Consider the following 19,067-nt stretch of genomic DNA (forward strand, 5'->3'; position numbering starts at 1 on the left):
GTCTCTCTCTCTAATCCTACCATCTCTCTCTCTCTCCCCACCCCCGACCCTTGTCTCGTGCTCTCTCTCCCCAGTCTGTCTCTCTCTCTCCTCCCAATCTCCCACCTGGTCACTCTGCCCCCATCTCCGTCCCTCGTTCTTCACCCCTCCCTTCTCTCTCTCCCTGTCTTTCTTTCTCTCTCTCCCTCCCGTCTCTCTCTCTCTCTCTCTCTCTCTCTCCCTCTCGCTCCCCTCCATTTTTCTCCCTATCTCTCTTCCCCCATCTCCTCTCTCTACCCACCCCCTCTCACTCCTCTCCCATCTCTTCTCTCTCTCTTTCGCCCCCTCTTCTCTTTCTTTCCCCTCCCCATCTCTCTCCCTCTCCCCATCCGCATCTTTCTCCCTCTCTCCCCCATCTCTCTGATTCTGCCCCCGTCTTTCTCTCTCTCCCCCTTCTCCTCTCTCACTCTTGCCCCATCTCACTCTGTCTCCCCCACCCCGACTCTCTCTCCCCTAATCCCTCTCTCTCTCTTTCCAGTCTCTCACTCTCACCCGCCACCCCTCCCACCCCCCGCCCATGTCTCTCTCTACCCACCTCATCTCTTTCTCCCTCTCTCTCACTGCACCCAGTCTCTCTCCACCCTTTCATCTCATTCTCTCCCTCCTCTCCCTCTCTCCCCCTTTCTCCTCTCTCTCCCAATCTCTCTCTCTCTCTCTCCCTTCCCCCAGTCTCTGTCTCCAACCCTGTGTCTCTCTCTTCCCCTATCTCTCTCTCTCTCCCCTCCCGTCTCTCTCCTCAGCCCCAACCCTGTCTCGTGCTCTCTATCCCCTGTCTGTCTCTCTCTCTCTCCCCCCAGTCTCCCACTCGGCCTGTCTGCCCCGTCTCTCTCTCTCTCCCTCCACCCCTCCCTTCTCTCTCTCCCCAGTCTCTCTCTGCTTCTCTTCACCCATCTCCTCTCTCTGTCCACCCCCTCTCACTCCTCCCCCTTCTCTTCTTGTTCTCTCTACCACCCTCTAATCTCTCACTCTCTCCTCTCCCCCATCTCTGTCTCTCTCTATCTCTTCCTTCTCTCTCCCTCCTCTCCTCTTTCTCTCCTACTCCCCCGTCTCTCACTCCCCCATCTCACTTTCTCTGCCCCCATCTTTATCTCTCTTTCCCCCCATCTCTCTCTCCTTCCCCCCTTCTCTCTCTCTATCGCCATCTGTCTCTCTCTACCCTCCATTTTCTCTCTTCTCTCGCTCTCTCTCTCTCTCTCTCCCCCGCTCTTCTCTCTCTATCTGCCCCCACTTCTGTCTCTCTCTCTCTCTGCCCCTGTCTCTCTCTCTCTCTCTCCACCCCTCCCTTCTCTCTCTCCCCCCAAATCTCTCTCTCTCTCTCTTACCCCCCCCCCCCCGTCTCTCTGTCCTTCCCCCATCTCTCTGTCTCTGCCCCCACATGTCTTTCTCTCACCCCTCTCCTCTGTCACTCTCTTCCCTCAGCCCCATCTCACTCTCTCTCCCCCCATCTCTCTCTCTCTCTTCCCCATGTCTCTCTCTCTTCCTCTTCCCCCCGCATCCCTCTCTCCCACCCCATCTCTCTCTCTCTCCCCCGGCTTTCTCCCCCTCTCTCCCCCCCAGTCTCATGCCCCCAGTCTCACTCTTTCTATCCTGTGTCATGTATGTAACCTTCATGTAACTGTAACCTTCATGTAACAACACTGCATACTGTATACACCTAAGAAATGCACACCTTGACCAGAGATGGTGAACTTGTGGGAGACACTCCTCACCTGGTCATCCAGGTATATAAAGGGAGGTCCCACGCAGGGTCATCACTTCTTGGTCCTGTGAATAAAGGTTAAGGTCACAGAGTGACCATGTCTGCAGAATGTGCCTCGTGTGAATTTATAGTAGTGTGTAACGATCCAACATTTGGCAATGATAAACGGGAATCAACGACTCACGAGAATGGCCACCGGTAGCACAGAGGAACGGTACGGTGTTGGTGAGGACTGGGACGATTTCGTTGAGAGGCTCCAGCAGAGCTTTGTCACGAAGGACTGGCTGGGACCGGCAGTGGCTGACAAGCGAAGGGCGCATCTACTGACCAGCTGTGGACCTAAGACGTACGCGCTGATGAAAAACCTGCTCACAGCCGAGAAGCCGGTGGACAAGACCTTTGAGGAGCTCAGCAAACTGATCAGTGAGCACCTCAAACCGGCGAGCAGTATACACATGGCCCGACACCGATTCTATATACATCGACATCGGGACGGACAGAGCATACAGGACTTCGTTGCGGACCTTCGGCGTTTGGCCAGCCTCTGTAAGTTCACAGATGCCTGCAGGGGAGAGATGTTACGGGATTTCTTCATTGAGGGCATTGGTCATGCCGAGATTTTCAGAAAGCTAATTGAGACCAAGACTTGACCTTGGAAGCGACGGCATTGATGGCACAGACCTTCATGGCGGGGGAGGAGGAAACCAAGATAATATACGCGCGCAACTCTGCTTCCAACATGGCGATGGAGCAGGGAGTTAACATTGTAAACACGACTCAGAACCCCGCAGGCAGGCAAGGGCAATTCGACACCACCCGGGCAGTAACAGACACTAGAGTGGATCCTCAACAGAGACAATGGCAGGTTGAACGGACATTTACACCATCACAAGGGATAATACGTCCCGGGATGGGGCCATTGACACCCACTAACAGAGTGCTCAAGAGTAATCAAAGAGACAATCAGAGAGGAATACCTGGTAACAGCTCTTTTGTTCACAACAATCTCAGCTCATGCTGGAGGTGCAGGGACAGACATGCTGCAAAAACCTGTCGGTTTCAACAATTTATCTGTAGAAATTGTAACTTCAGTGGACATTTAGCCAGAATGTGCAGGAAGCCCGCAGCGAGGCTAATTTACGAGGCAGATGAACCACAAGAGGGGTCTGCAAGGCAGGTTGATGCTTGGGACACAGCAATGGACGCTGAAGTTCAGCGGGTTCAGGTAGCAAACATCCACAGCTCATATACAAAAACGCCACCTATGATGATGAAAGTCCTATTAAACGGCATCCTGGTATGCATGGAACTGGACACAGGGGCCAGCCAGTCACTTATGAGTGTCCAACAATTCGAGAAACTGTGGCCACTCAGAGCTAGCAGACCCAAATTAGAATGCATTGACACACAATTACGGACGTAAACCAAAGAGATCATCCCAGTGCTAGGCAGTGCAATGTTGGTGGTCACACATAATGGATCAGAGAACCGGCTGCCACTCTGGATTGTCCCGGGAAATAGTCCCGTGTTTTTGGGAAGGAGCTGGCTAGCCGAGATGAACTGGAAATGGGGGGATGTGCACGCCATTTCATCTGTGGAGCGAAGTTCATGCTCACAGGTCCTACAGAAATTTGAGTCGCTATTTCAACCTGGTGTCGGGACTTTCAAAGGTACCAAAGTTGTGATACGCATCACCCCGGATGTCAGACCAGTGCACCATAAAGCCAGAGCTGTGCCGTATGTGATGCAGGAGAAAATTGAGAGTGAGTTAGATAGGTTGCTGAGAGAGGGCATAATTTCGCCCGTTGAATTCAGGGCCTGGGCAAGCCCCATCGTCCCTGTCCTAAAAACGGATGGCTTGGTCAGGATCTCCCCCCAGTCTCTCTCTCTCTCCCCCCAGTCTCTCTCTCTCTCCTCCCAGTCTCTCTCTCTCTCCCCCAGTCTCTCTCTCTCTCCCCCAAGTCTCTCTCTCTCTCCCCCCAGTCTCTCTCTCTCTCTCCCCCCAGTCTCTCTCTCTCTCCCCCCAGTCTCTCTCTCTCTCTCCCCCCAGTCTCTCTCTCTCTCCCCCCGTATCTCTCTCTCTCCCCCCAGTCTCTCTCTCTCTCCCCCCAGTCGCTCGCTCTCTCTCCCCCCAGTCTCTCTCTCTCTCCCCCCCAGTCTCTCTCTCTCTCCCCCCAGTCTCTCTCTCTCTCCCCCCAGTCTCTCTCTCTCTCTCCCCCCAGTCTCTCTCTCTCTCCTCCCAGTCTCTCTCTCTCTCCCCCCAGTCTCTCTCTCTCTCCCCCCAGTCTCTCTCTCTCTCCCCCCAGTCTCTCTCTCTCTCTCTCTCCCCCCCCAGTCTCTCTCTCTCTCTCCCCCCAGTCTCTCTCTCTCTCCCCCCAGTCTCTCTCTCTCTCCCCCCAGTCTCTCTCTCTCTCCCCCCAGTCTCTCTCTCTCTCCCCCCAGTCTCTCTCTCTCTTCCCCCAGTCTCTCTCTCTCTCTCCCCCCAGTCTCTCTCTCTCCCCCCAGTCTCTCTCTCTCTCCCCCCAGTCTCTCTCTCTCTCTCTCCCCCCAGTCTCTCTCTCTCCCCCCAGTCTCTCTCTCTCTCCCCCCAGTCTCTCTCTCTCTCTCCCCCCAGTCTCTCTCTCTCTCCTCCCAGTCTCTCTCTCTCTCCCCCAGTCTCTCTCTCTCTCCCCCCAGTCTCTCTCTCTCTCTCCCCCCAGTCTCTCTCTCTCTCCCCCCAGTCTCTCTCTCTCTCTCCCCCCAGTCTCTCTCTCTCTCTCTCTCCCCCCCCAGTCTCTCTCTCTCTCTCCCCCCAGTCTCTCTCTCTCTCCCCCCAGTCTCTCTCTCTCTCCCCCCAGTCTCTCTCTCTCTCCCCCCAGTCTCTCTCTCTCTTCCCCCAGTCTCTCTCTCTCTCCCCCCAGTCTCTCTCTCTTCCCCCAGTCTCTCTCTCCCCCCAGTCTCTCTCTCTCTCCCCCCAGTCTCTCTCTCTCTCTCTCCCCCCAGTCTCTCTCTCTCTCCCCCCAGTCTCTCTCTCTCTCTCCCCCCAGTCTCTCTCTCTCTCTCCCCCCAGTCTCTCTCTCTCTGTCCCCCCAGTCTCTCTCTCTCTCCCCCCAGTCTCTCTCTCTCTCCCCCCAGTCTCTCTCTCTCTTTCCCCCCAGTCTCTCTCTCTCTCTCTCCCCCCAGTCTCTCTCTCTCTCTCCCCCCAGTCTCTCTCTCTCTTTCCCCCCAGTCTCTCTCTCTCTCTCTCTCTCCCCCCAGTCTCTCTCTCTCTCTCCCCCCAGTCTCTCTCTCTTCCCCCAGTCTCTCTCTCCCCCCAGTCTCTTTCTCTCGCATCCCCCCATCACGCCCTCTTCCCCACATTTCTCTCTCCATCCCTCCCTCTCTCTCCGCTCCCTCTCCTCTCACACCCCCATCTCTCTCACTCTTCCCCCCCACCTGCTCGCTCTCTCTTCCCCCCATCTCCCCTCTCTCTCCCCCCTCTCCTCTCTCTCTCTCTACCCCTCTCCTCTCTCCACCCCAGTCTCTCTCTCTTACCTGTCCATCTCTCTCCACCCACCCCCAGTCTGCTCTTTCTCCCCCAGTCTGTCTCTCTCCACTCCCACCCCCCAACCTCCCGTCTCACTCTCCTCCCACCCCTGTCTCTCTGTCCCACCCCTCCCATCTCTCTGGCCCTCCCCTCCTCTCTCTCTCTCCGAGTGTGTCCACCCTATCTCTGGCCCCCCCCTCCCGTCTCTCGCTCCCTCTTCCTCCAGACCCCCGTCTCTCCTCCCCCATCTCTCTCTCCCCACCTTGTCTCTCTCTTCTCCCCCCCCCACACCTGTCTCTCTCTCCCCCCCACACCTGTCTCTCTCCCCCCCCACACCTGTCTCTATCTCTTCCCCCCGCGACCCCACGTCTCTCTCTCACTCTCCCCTCATGTCTCTCTCTCTCTCCCCCTCTCATCTTTCTCTCCCCACCTCACAACTCTCTCCCCTCTCCTCCCTCCATCTCCCCCTTCTCCGCTCACTCTCCTCCATCTCTCTCCCCAGTCTCTAACTCTCTCTCTCTCCCAATCTCTCTCTCTCTCACCCCAGTCTCTCTCGCTCTCCTGCAGTCTCTCTTTCTCTTCCCCCATCTTTCTCTCTCTCTCCCCCATCTCTCTCTCTCTCTCCCCGTGTCTCTCCCTCTCTCTCCACCCCGTCTCTCTCCCTTCCCCATCTCCCTCTTCCCCATATCTCTCTCTCTCTTAGCACCCCCTCTCTCCCCACGTGTTTCTCTCGCACCCGTGATCTCTCTCTCTCTTGCTCTTCCCACCCCGTCTCCCCCCTCTCTCCCTGCCCAGTCTCTCTCTCCCCCACCCTCTTCTCTCTCTCCTCCCCTCTCCTGCCTCCCCTGCAGTCTCTCTCTCTCTTGCCCACCTGTCTCTGCCCCCCGCCCCTCTCTCTCTCTTACCCTTCTGTCACTTTACCCCCTTCTCTCACACACTACCCCCTCTCTCACCGACTCCCCCTCCCGTCTCTCTCTTCCCCTCTCATCGCTCACTCCCCACCTCCCATCTCATGCTCTCCCTCCCCCGTCCATCACTCTTTCTTTCATTCCCGCCACTGTCTCTCTCCCCCCAGTCTCTCCCTCTCTCCCTCACCTCCGTCTCTCTCTTACTCTTCCCCCATCTTTCTCTCCCATCCCGTCTCTCTCTCTCTCTCCCCCCAGCTGTCTGTCTCCCTCTTTCCTCCCCCAGTCTCTCTCTCTCCCGTCTCTCTCTGTCCCCCACCCCTCTACTTCATCTCTTTCTGCCCCCCCTCATCTCTCTCTCCCTCATAACTCTCCACCCCCATGTCTCTCTCCACCCCCTTTCTCTCTCTCTTCCCCTCCCCATCTCTCTCTTCCTCATCCCGTCTCTCTCTCTCACCCGTCACACTCTCTCTTCCCCCTCCACCATCTCTCTCTCTCTCCCCTCTAGTTTATTTCACCCCCCTCCCCAGCTCCCCCTTCCCCTTGTCTCTCTCTCCCCCCGCACCTGTCTGTCTCTCTCTCTCTCCCCGTCTCACTCTCTTCCCTCCACCGCCCCCACCCGCCACTGTCTCTCTCTCTTTCATCTGTCTTTCTCCCCCTCCTCTGTCTCTCTCTCCCCGTCTCTCTCTCTCTCAACACCCAAATCTTTCTCTCTCTCTCTCTCTCTCGCTCGCCCCCCAGTATCCCTCTCTCTCTCTCCCACTCCGACGATGTTTTCTCTCACACCGAAGGCCGCAAAAATATTCCAAATAATGCAAAAGCGAGAAGCAAATCCAGCTGCAGGCTCCAGCGGCAGAAAATGTTTCAGCAGTGATGAGCTCCACCGGGCTCATGGTTTGGCTCCCAGTGACTGTATTCAAAAGTAAATCATTGGCTGTGAAGCGCTTTGGCACATCCTGAGCATGTGATCAGACACTATATTAATGTTTTCTTCCATCACAAACTAGAAGGAATTCACCTGTATCAATAGATGTAGTGGAGATGTAGTACAGAGTGGTAACTCTTATTCAATCGTAACTGTTTGTATTAAGCAGTTATTTCCTGTTCAATTTCTGAAATATTGTCTCCTCAGTTTCAGGTGCATTGTGGGCAAGTAATCTAGTAAGAGGAATTGTGGGAAGAGCGATCACCATAGAATGTCACTATGGCCAATCGTACTGGTCATTTGAGAAATATTGGTGTCAGGGCTGGACTCCAATATGCTCAGTTGTAGTAACAACAAATGATCAACATGGATGGGGAGGAAGAGTGTCAATCACAGATAACCAGAGAGCAGGAATATTTGTTGTTACGATGAAGGACCTTCGCTCAGCAGATGCAGGATGGTACAGTTGTGGTATTACAGAATCAGGCGGCTTCGATACACGTTTCAATATAGAGCTACAAATATCTCACGGTACATTTCTCAGCGATGTGCTTTATTACTCTCTACTGAACTGTCTGATCAATGTTGTATCTGGGAGGAAACATGAGAGCTCCGATATCCCGAGGCTCCGCAGCAGTGCAGAGTCTCACAGGTAGTGGGCAGAGGTGGGGAAATCCGACTCACGGTGCACACTCCCAATCCGTGGCCTGCCCAACTTCCCGATCAGGAATTTCAAGTATTATGGGACTAACAATTCCTTTAACTACAGGGTGTTGTGCCAGACATCACATGGGAGGCTCACCACATGTCCCTGTCTCTGAGCTGTTTTAAATGTCCCACTGTCAGAGGTTTGCCTTCAGACTGAAACTAATAGTCAGACAATAACAAAAGCAGTGAGCAGCAAGTCGTTACTAATGGTATCAATTCCTTGACATTAATAAAAATACCTGCAATCCACAGAGTTTAACAGGTTTCCTGTTTTCCTGATATGATGGGTGGCTCACATTATCAATGAGATATTTGGTCAACTTTACAAACAATATAAAATAAAATTGAAAAGCTGGTCACTGTTTTGATTGTAAAAGAAGCCTCTTTATTAAATGTTGAGACATTATCTTCCTCCCCAGCATAACCTCCTGATGGATCAACTATTAGATGCAATGGTCCGGATATTAACTTCGAGACATGTTCGGTACAGGGGATCCAGTATCGCGTAGGAAATCCGGAAGTAATTTCAGTCTGTCTGTGGCATTTTAACGCAGCCGGCCCATTATAATTTACTCCCGGGTTTGGCGTTGCATGCGCGGTAATGGGAGTGCTGCGGGCACGCATGATGCGATCTTAACTGAAGTATTTAAAGGACCAATGCAAAGATGGAATTCTAGGAGTTGGGCGGTTGGGAACAGAGACGGCAATTGTAGAAGATAGACTCAGGACGCTCAAAGCCCGCGCCCCACTTTAACAACGACTCCCTTGACGTACTAAAGGGGGCAGTGAGGAGTCGGGGAGAGATACTCTTCCCCAGAACCGAGAGGAAGAAACCTACAAAGGAGCCATGCCTGGATGTGACTGAAGATGTCAGCAGCAGGAGCATTATACCACACTCCTGGAGTCAGCACAGGTAGCTCTTTAATCACCTAACCCGGTTAGGAAAGGTGAGTATAGCTGCTCCTTCTACCTGTTGTGCATATCACCCATCCCCTCAGCCTGTCTTTTCAAGTCTACTCCATCATATCACTCCCCACACCCACTTACCTTGCGTGCACACCCATCCTTCTCTTTCTAAGCACTTCCTCACATCCCCGTCTCTCCATCACCACTGCCACTCGCCCGAATCCTTATACAATTTCATACCTCTCACTGATCATCACCCTCATCACATGCACTGCATCCATCAGGTGAACACATGCCAATACCGTCACTCAAAGGTCTGTTATTCCTTCCCAGGGTGCACCATCACAGGACTCATGCTTACCATGCACCAATGCAGATACTCACACTTCGGTGGGTCCAGTTAGACAGATAGTTGTGTTTTTACCTGGAGACTCACACTTCACAAGTGAGCAAGAACAGAGAGTGGTGGCAGGGACTGCATCGGAGGGTACAGCACTCTCCAAACCATGTTCAGCTGGACACAGGTTCTGTACCCCGGGGGCTGTTGATGAAAAGGATAATCATTGAGGGGCAGCAGATAAGGCCTCCCACGCACACTGTCTACAATTGCAGAGGAGTCTACCTCAAGCATGAGTGGGTTGATGTCACAGGACATTGCGAGGATGTCTTCTTCCATGGATAGAATGGCCAACTCTGGAACATCAGTCGTGACAATCAAATGAGTCCATGCAAGCCTTGACCACAGCCATAGATATCTGGCACCTTAAATAGGATGGCAGACACCTTAGCCTTGTCCTTACAGCACATCACTGATCTGCTCAACAGCAGAGAGGTAGGAGTGAAGTGCGATTGGGCCTTCAGAGGGATGATGGTGAAAGGCGATATGGAAGTGGGGACTCCAATCAAAGTGCTCCCACTTCTCCACCACTGTCCCACCCCACCCCTCAGTCAGTACCCGACATGCTGCCTCCTCTCCCAATGGCTGAGTCTGCCACTGCACAGGTGCAGGTGAAGCAGTCTTTGGCAGGGCCCTCGTGGGCTCCAAACAGAGGACGGCGACCACTCAGCAGTCAGAGCAGAGAGCTGAGCAGCCTATCTTTACCTCTGCGTAAGTCATAAATATTGCACCACATAGGAGCGTTAAGAAAAGTGTAAAGTTTTGTAGTTGCACAAGCCTATGCACATGTGTGTTTGAGAAATTGCTATGCTGTTAAGTAATGGTCCTTGAGCAGAACCACATAAAATATTTAACTTTGCACCACTTTAACTTGTTGCCCCTTATTGGCTGCTGGATTGCAACTGGTCTTTTCAGTTGCTCGTTAATGAATGGGAAGACGTGAATTGATGGGGAGATGAGCAATGGTGGTTGGTGGGTAGCAGGTCTGCTTTGTGTCAGTGGGATTGGTGCAGGGGTGGGGGCGTTGGGTGGGGTGGAGGTGGGGGTGGGGAGTTGGGAACAGCCATTGGATGTGGTTGTTACATCAGCCCAGTGGTGGTAACTGACTGAACCTTACAGCTATAAAGGAAACACTGGCATCGCGGGCAGCAATTTGAGTGACTGGTGCTGCGTTAGGGTCGCAATCTCTTCCTCCTCTTCCTGCTCCTTTTCCTCTTATCTTCCTCCTCCTTTTCCTCTTATCTTCCTCCTCTGTCTCGGAATGGTCCGCAGACAACGTGTGCTCAGCTCCTTGTTCCTCCTGCAGCTCCAATCTCGCTGCTGCGCAGTGTTGTGCAGAGCGCAGTAAACCACCATCATTCTGTAGGCCCAGGCTGGTGAGCACTGAAGGGCGCCTCCAGATCTGTCCAGGCAACTTGAGGGTGATGTCAGGAAACACTTCTTCCCACAAAGGGTAGTGGAACTATCGAAATCTCTACCCCAGAAATCTGTTGATGCTGGGGGTCAATTGAAAATTGCAAAACTGTCATTGGCCAATTTGCTTAGGCAAAGGTACTCAGGGTTATGGAACCAAGGCCGGTAGATGGAGATAAGATATAGATCAGCCAAGATTTAATTGAATGGCGGATCAGGCCCAAGGGGCTGAAACGCTTACGCCTTTTTCTATGTTCAGGACCTCCTGTTTATTTTTCAATGAATCTGAGTGTGCGAATAGAAAAGTAATTAAACCCACAAAACATGTAACAGATATCTGCCAGTTTTTTGCCGTTGTATTCTGCTGTAGTTTTCAATCTCTCTATAACTAGTCCACATTCAAGAGTTAAACAATGAAATAACATTGGAGGCTGGCTACCTGCTACTGAGAGAAATTGTTAGCCCTGATTTTCACATTGACGCATCCTCAGTATCATTGCTGCTGTCCCGATCTGGAGCCCTGCTATGTTCTGATATAATGGCAGACACGGTAGTTCAGTCTGCTGGGAGAATGGAGAGACATGGAGAGGGAGATGTGAGATTCCAACATGGCAGGCCCTGGCTGAGATGCAGAAGTGCTGAAAATTGGAGAGTGTTTGATTTTTAAATGTTTAGTCAATATCTGAATGTTTGTTTCTTTCCCACAGAATCCGTGTCAGTTCCTGTACTTAGATATTTATCGCCACCAAATGTCTCATGTTCTGGGGGCTCAGTGTCAGCCTCCTGTGAGTCTGTCCAGGGATCCCTTCCCATTCAGTACACATGGTATGAACAGACCCCGATTAAAGGTTCAAAGATCTCCGACACCAATAAACTGGATCTACATTGTCAATCCTTCAAACAGCAACATCATCAATATTACTGCACAGCCTCAAATAATCAGGGAGAGAAATCCAGTGAAATGGTCGATGTGTCAGTCTTCAACAGAGCAGGGAAGCACTGCAGTTATGTGACACAAATCAGTGGCATTGGTAAGTGTTACTTTAAACAAACATAGAAACATAGAAAATAGGTGCAGGAGTAGGCCATTCGGCCTTTCGAGCCTGCACCGCCATTCAATGAGTTCATGGCTGAACATGCAACTTCAGTACCCCATTCCTGCTTTCTCGCCATACCCCTTGATCCCCCTAGTAGTAAGGACCACATCTAACTCCTTTTTGAATATATTTGGTGAATTGGCCTCAACAACTTTCTGTGGTAGAGAATTCCACAGGTTCAACACTCTCTGGAGGAAGAAGTTTCTCCTCATCTCTGTCCTAAATGACTTACCCCTTATCCTTAGACTGTGACCCCTGGTTCAGGACTTCCCCAACATTGGGAACATTCTTCCTTCATCTAACCTGCCTAAATCCGTCAGAATTTTAAACGTTTCTATGAAATCCCCTCTCATTCTTCTGAACGTCAGTGAATACAAGCCCAGTTGATCCAGTCTTTCTTGATATGTCAGTCCCGCCATCCCGGGAATCAGTTTGGTGAACCTTTGCTGCACTCCCTCAATAGCAAGAATGTCCTTCCTCAAGTTAGGAGACCAAAACTGTACACACTACTCCAGGTGTGGCCTCACCAAGGCCCTGTACAACTGTAGTAACACCTCCCTGCCCCTGTACTCAAATCCCCTCGCTATGAAGGCCCACATGCCATTTGCTTTCTTAACCGCATGCTGCACCTGCATGCCAACCTTCAATAACTGATGTACCATGACACCCAGGTCTCATTGCACCTCCCGTTTTCCTAATCTGTCACCATTCAGATAATAGTCTGTCTCTCTGTTTTTACCACCAAAGTAGATAACCTCACATTTATCCACATTATACTTCATCTGCCATGCATTTGCCCACTCACCTAACCCATCCAAATCACTCTGCAGCCTCATAGCATCCTCCTCGCAGCTCACACTGCCACCCAACTTAGTGTCATCCGCAAATTTGGAGATACTACATTTAATCCCCTCGTCTAAATCATTAATGTACAATGTACACAGCTGGGGCCCCAGCACAGAACCTTGCGGTACCCCACTAGTCACTGCCTGCCATTCTGAAAAGTAACCATTTACTCCTACTCTTTGCTTTCTGTCTGCCACCAGTTCTCAATTCACATCAGCACACTACCCCCAATCCCATGTGCTTTAACTTTGCACATTAATCTCTTGTGTGGGACCTGGTCGAAAGCCTTCTGAAAGTCCAAATACATCACATCAACTGGTTCTTCCTTGTCCACTCTACTGGAAACATCCTCAAAAAATTCCAGAAGATTTATCAAGCATGATTTCCCTTTCACAAATCCATGCTGACTTGGACGTATCATGTCACCTCTTTCCAAATGCGCAGCTATGACATCCTTAATAATTGATTCCATCATTTTACCCACTACTGATGTCAGGCTGACTGGTCTATAATTCCCTGCTTTCTCTCTCCCTCCTTTTTTAAAAAGTGGGGTTACATTGGCTACCCTCCACTCCATAGGAACTGATCCAGAGTCAATGGAATGTTGGAAAATGACTGTCAATACATCGGCTATTTCCAAGGCCATCTCCTTAAGTACTCTGGGATGCAGACCATCAGGCCCTGGGGATTTATCGGCCTTCAATCCCATCAATTTCCCCAACACAATTTCCCGACTAATAAGGATTTCCCTCAGTTCCTCCTTCTTACTAGACCCTCTGACCCCTTTTATATCCGGAAGATTGTTTGTGCCCTCCTTAGTGAATACCGAACCAAAGTACTTGTTCAATTAGTCTGCCATTTCTTTGTTCCCCGTTATGACTTCCCCTGATTCTGACTGCAGGGGACCTATGTTTGTCTTTGCTAACCTTTTTCTCTTTACATATCTATAGAAGCTTTTGCAGTACGTTTTAATGTTCCCTGCACGCTTCCTCTCGTACTCTATTTTCCCTGCCCTAATCAAACCCTTTGTCCTCCTCTGCTGAGTTCTAAATTTCTCCCAGTCCCTGGGTTCGTTGCTATTTCTGGCCAATTTGTATGCCACTTCCTTGGCTTTAATACTATCCCTGATTTCCCTTAATAGCCACGGTTGAGCCACCTTCCCTTTTTTATTTTTACGCCAGACAGGGATGTACAATTGTTGTAGTTCATCCATGCGGTCTCTAAATGTCTGCCATTGCCCATCCACCGTCAACCCCTTAAGTATCATTCGCCAATCTATCCTAGCCAATTCACGCCTCATACCTTCAAAGTTACCCTTCTTTAAGTTCTGGATCATGGTCTCTGAATTAACTGTTTCATTCTCCATCCTAATGCAGAATTCCACCATATTATGGTCACTCTTCCCCAAGGGGAACGAGATTGCTAATTAATCCTCTCTCATTACACAATATGGTTAATGAATTTTTTAAATGAGTATCGATCCAAACTGGTCACTGGTTAAATGCCTTCAGTCACTGAGCGACTTCAAGTGGCCAAATTCAATCCATTTGGATCGCTCAATAGTTAAAAACAGAATTATTCAGTCACCATAACACCATGTCCCTGGTTCTGAATTAAGGAGGACTTAAGTTAATTTAAATGTATTGGTTTAATTTTTCGCAGAGTGGGCACATGAAAACTTAAGAAATAGGAGTAGGAGTAGGCCATATGGCCCCTCGAGCCTGCTCCGCCATTCAATAAGATCATGGACTCAGGTCCACTTCCCTGCCCACTCCCCATGACCCCTTATCCCCTTATCATTAAAGAAACTGTCTATTTCTGTCTTAAATTTATTCAATTTCCCAGCTTCCACAGCTATCTGAGGCAGCGAATTCCACAGATTTACAACCCTCAAAGAAGAAATTTCTCCTCATCTCTGTTTTAAATGGGCGGCCTCTTATTCTAAGATCATGCCCTCTAGTTCTAGTCTCCCCCATCAGTGGAAACATCCTCTCTGCATCCACCTTGTCAAGCCCCCTCATAATCTTATATGTTTCGATAAGATCACCTCTCTTTCTTTTGAATTCCAGTGAGTAGAGGCCCAACCTACTCAACCTTTCCTCATAAGTCAACCCCCTCATCCCCGAAATCAACCTCGTGAACCTTCTCTGAACTGCATCCAAAATAAGTATATCCTTTTCGTAAATATGGAAACCAAAACTGCACGCAGTATTCCAGGTGTGGCCTTACCAATACCTTGTATAGCTGTAACAAGACATCCCTACTTTTATACACCATCCCCTTTGCAATAAAGGCCAAGATACCATTGGCTTTCCTGATCACTTGCTGTACCTGCATACTAACCGTTTGTGTTTCATGCACAAGTACCCCCAGGTCCTGCTGTACTGCTGCACTTTGCAATCTTTCTCCATTTCGGAGGATAGAAGCAATATGTTCGCAATATGTTCACCAGTGGCTGCGCTGAGAAACATCAAAATGGTCAGAAAACAAAGAGAAATGCATTTCCTCCTAAGCAGCAATAAATATAAATGAACATATGCAAATATTGACTCTGGCCATATGCTCGTGGATTCACTTGCAGAGATAATGTTTCAGGTCGATGACCCTTTGTCAGAACTGGAAAAGATTAAAGATCTAACAGGTATTTGAGCAAGTATAGGGGCAGTGAAAGGGGGAGGGGAGGAAAGAACAAAAGGTAAGGTCTGTGATAGGGTGGAAGGCAGGAGAGATTAAGAAAGAAAAGGGATGATGGTGCAATGCAAAAGGAGTTGGCAATGAGCATTCTGTGGGGAGAGGGTGAACAGCCAGAGGCCATGGTCCATATCGGTACCAATGACAGGTAGAAAGAAGGATGAAGTCATGCAGGCAGATTTCAGAGAGCAAGCAGAGAGGTTAAAAAGCAGGACCCCAAAGATAGTAATCGGCGGATTACTACCGGTGCCACGTGCTAGTGAGTAAAGAAATCGGAGGATAGAGCAGATGATTGCGTGGCTGGAGAGATGGTGCACCAGGGAGGGCTTTAGGTTCCTGATCCATTGGGACCGTTTCCGGGGGAGGTGGGACCTGTACACCTCAATAGAACCGGGACCAATATCCTCGCGGGGGGGAGCGGGCGGTGGTATATTGCCAGTGCTGTTGGGAAGGAGTTAATCTAGATTGGCGGGGGATGGGAAGCTGGGAATAAATTCAGAAGGAAGAGAAGCAAAGCTGGAATTGGAAAGCAGAAAAGTAGAAAGTTAATTTGGAAGGCAGAGGAAACAATGGCTAGAAAATAGACAACAAGGGAGTTTGGTAGTGCTAAATGGTATATATTTCAATGCAAGGAGTCTGGGGAATAAGGCAGATGAGCTGAGAGCACAGATAGACACTTGGGAGTAGGATGTTATAGCTATTTCTGAGACATGGCTGAAAGAAGCGAAGGTATGGCAGCTCAACATTCCTAGTTACAGGGTTTTCAGATGGGATAGAGAGGGGGATAAAGAGGATGGGGGCGTGGCAGTATTGATTAAAGAAACAATTACACCTGTGAGGAACGATGATATGTTAGCAGGATTATCAAATGAGGCTATGTGGGTTAAATTGAACAACAAAAAAGTGGCGCTCACACTGCTGGGAGTGTACTATTGACCCACAGTCAGAGGATGATCGAAGAGCAAACATGCAGGCAGATTTCTGAGTATTGCAAAAACTATAGGGCTGCAATAGTAGGGGATTTCAACTGCCCTAATATTAACTGGGATAACATTAGTGTGAAAGTTATACAGGGTGCGGAATTCCTAAAATGCATTCAGGGGACCTTTTTTAGCCAGTATGTAGCAAGCCCAACAAGGGAGGGGGCGGTTTTGGACTTAGTTTTAGGGAATGAAGCCTGCAGATAGAAGGTGTATCAATGGAAGAGTATTTTGGTGCTAGTGATCATAATTCAGATAGATTTAGGGTAGTTATGGAAAAGGACAAGATAGACCAGGAATAAAAGTGCTCAATTGGGGAAAAGCCAATTTTGTTATGTTGAGATGGTATTTAGCCAAAGTAGACTGGGAACAGCTATTTGAAGGTAAATCAGTGTCAGAGCAGTGGGAGACATTCAAGGAGGAGATCCTGAATGTTCAGAGCAAGTATGTTCCCTTCAAGAAAAAAGGTGGGACTAATCTGGAGCCTCCTGGGTGTCATGGGGCATACAGGGTAGGAGAAAGGAAAAAAAGGGAGGCATGTGACAGATACCAAGGACTCAAAACTTCAGAAACTCTAGAGAAGTATAGTAAGTGCAGGGGTGAAATTAAAAAGGAAATTAGGAAAGCAAAGAGAGAGAATGAAAACATTTTGGCAAGTAAATTCAAGGAAAACCCAAATATTTTTCATAAATACATTAACAGCAAGAGGATAACTAAAGAAAAAGTAGGGCCCATTAGAAACAAAAAGGTAATCTGTGTGTGGAGTCAGATGTGTGTAGGGTTCTTAATGAATACTTTGCATCTGTTTTCACAAAAGAAAGAGGTGATGCAGACATTGCAATGAGGGAGAAGGAACATGAAATATTGGATGAAATAAACATAGAGAGAGAGGAAGTATTAAGGGGTTTAGCAGCTTTGAAAGTGGATAAGTCCCCAGGCCCGGATGAAATGTGTGCCAGGCTGTTGAGAAGCAAAAGAGGAAATAGCAGAGGCTTTGACCATCATTTTCCAAACCTCTCTGGCAACAGGTGTGGTGCCTGATGACTGGAGGACTGCTAATGTTGTACCTCTGTTTAAAAAAAGGAGAAAGGGATAGACTGAGTAATTACAGGCCAGTCAGCTGAACCTCCGTGGTGGCAAAATTATTGGAAAAAATGGTGTGGGACAGGATAAATCTTCATTTAGAAACACACAGATTAATCAAGGACAGGCAGCATGGATGTTTTAAGGGAAGGTCGTGTCTGACTAACTTGATTGCATTTTTTGAGGAGGTAACAAGGAGGTTCGATGAGGGTAGCACGTTTGATGTAGTGTCTATGGATTTTAGCAAGGCTTTTGATAAGTTCCCACATGGCAGACTGGTTACAAAATTAAAAGCCCATGGGACCAAGGCAAAGTGGCAAGTTGGATCCAAAATTGGCACAGAGGCAGGAAGCAAAGGGTAATGGTTGGTGGGTGGTTTTGTGACTGGAAGGCTGTTTCCAGTGGATTTCCACAGGGCTCAGTACTAGGTCCCTTGCTTTTTGTAGTATATATCAATGATTTAGACTTGAATGTAGAGTGTATGATTAAGAAGTTTGCAGATGATACAAAAATTGGCTGTGGGGTTGATAATGAAGAAAGCTGTAGACTGCAGGAAGATATCATTGAACTGGTGGACAGAACAGTGACAAATGGAATTCAATCCGGAGAAGTGTGAGGCAATGCATTTCGGGAGGAGTAACAAGACAAGAGAATACACATTAAATGGTGGGACACTGAGAAGTGTAGAGGAACAAAGGGACCTTGGAGTGCAGGTCCACAGGTTCCTGAAAGTAGCAAGTTCGATAGATAAGGTGCGAAGAAGCCATTCGGAATACTTGCCTTCATTAGCCGAGGCATAGAATACAAGAGTAGGGAGGTTATGCTTGAACTGTATAAAACACTAGTTAGGCCACAGCTAGAGTACTACGTGCAGTTCTGGTCACCACATTACAGGAAAGATGTGATTGCACTGGACAGGGTACAGAAGAGATTTACGAGGATGTTGCCTGGACTGGAGAATTTTAGCTATGAGGAAAGATTGGATAGGCTGGGATTGTTTTCTTTGAGGATGAGAGGAGATCTTATTGAGGTGTATAAAATTATGACGGACCTACATAAAGTGGATAGGAAGGACCTATGTCCCTTAGCAGAGGGGTCACCAACCAGGGGGCATAGATTTAAAGTAATTGGTAGGACGTTTAGAGGGGAAATGTTTTCACACAGGATAGTGGGGGTTTGGAACTCACTGCCTGAAAGGGTGGGAGAGGCAGAAACCCTCACCACATTTAAAAGATACTTGGGCGTATACTTCGAGCGCCGTAACCTACAGAGCCATGGACCGCAAGCTGGAAAATGGGATTAGGCTGGATAGTGGGATTAGGCTGGATAACTAGTTGTGGGCCAAAATGGCCTCCTCCTGTGCTGTAAATTTCTATGATTCTATTCTATGAATGGGTCAAGTTAAGAAACAAAAGATGAGTCTAGATAGGGTGTAAATGGAGATGGCAGAATCATCAACAGCTGCTGTGAGAAAGAGAAAAAACATTAAAAAATAAAAAAATAGAGGCAGTTATTATAGTTTGAAATTGTTGAACTCGATGTTGAGTTCAGAAGGGTGTAAAGTGCCTAAACGAAATATGAGGTGCTATTCCTCGAGCTTGCCTTGAGATTCATTAGAACAGTGCAAGGGGCCCTTTAACTGCCACAACAGTAACTCTGTACCACCAACTCTCAGATATGGAAAAGAAACGGAAATTATCGGTAAAAATGGGTCACAGCCCAGTGTCAGCAGCCTCTCCTTGCTACCGGAGAAGGGGAAATTACACAGAAATTTAATCATCCAAAACCATTATATCAACCAGGCTTTTACATAAGTAACAAGGTTCCATTTGACAATCGTGCTCTCTTGGTTGACTACAAATGAAAATTAGGT

At 49.0% G+C, this 19,067-nt stretch overlaps 1 protein-coding gene across 1 annotated transcript in view; it reads left to right on the plus strand.

Annotated features, from left to right (window-relative positions):
• Nucleotides 1–19,067, plus strand: part of LOC139228034 (uncharacterized) — a 230,100-nt gene that overhangs the window by 44,260 nt on the left and 166,773 nt on the right. Inside the window, exons 4-5 of the mRNA XM_070859180.1 lie at nt 7,281–7,604; nt 11,205–11,528. Coding sequence (XP_070715281.1) covers nt 7,281–7,604; nt 11,205–11,528 — 648 coding nt within the window. The remainder of the gene's footprint in view (nt 1–7,280; nt 7,605–11,204; nt 11,529–19,067) is intronic.

This window comes from Pristiophorus japonicus, chromosome 17, assembly GCF_044704955.1.
Source record: "Pristiophorus japonicus isolate sPriJap1 chromosome 17, sPriJap1.hap1, whole genome shotgun sequence".
Taxonomy (NCBI): domain Eukaryota; kingdom Metazoa; phylum Chordata; class Chondrichthyes; family Pristiophoridae; genus Pristiophorus; species Pristiophorus japonicus.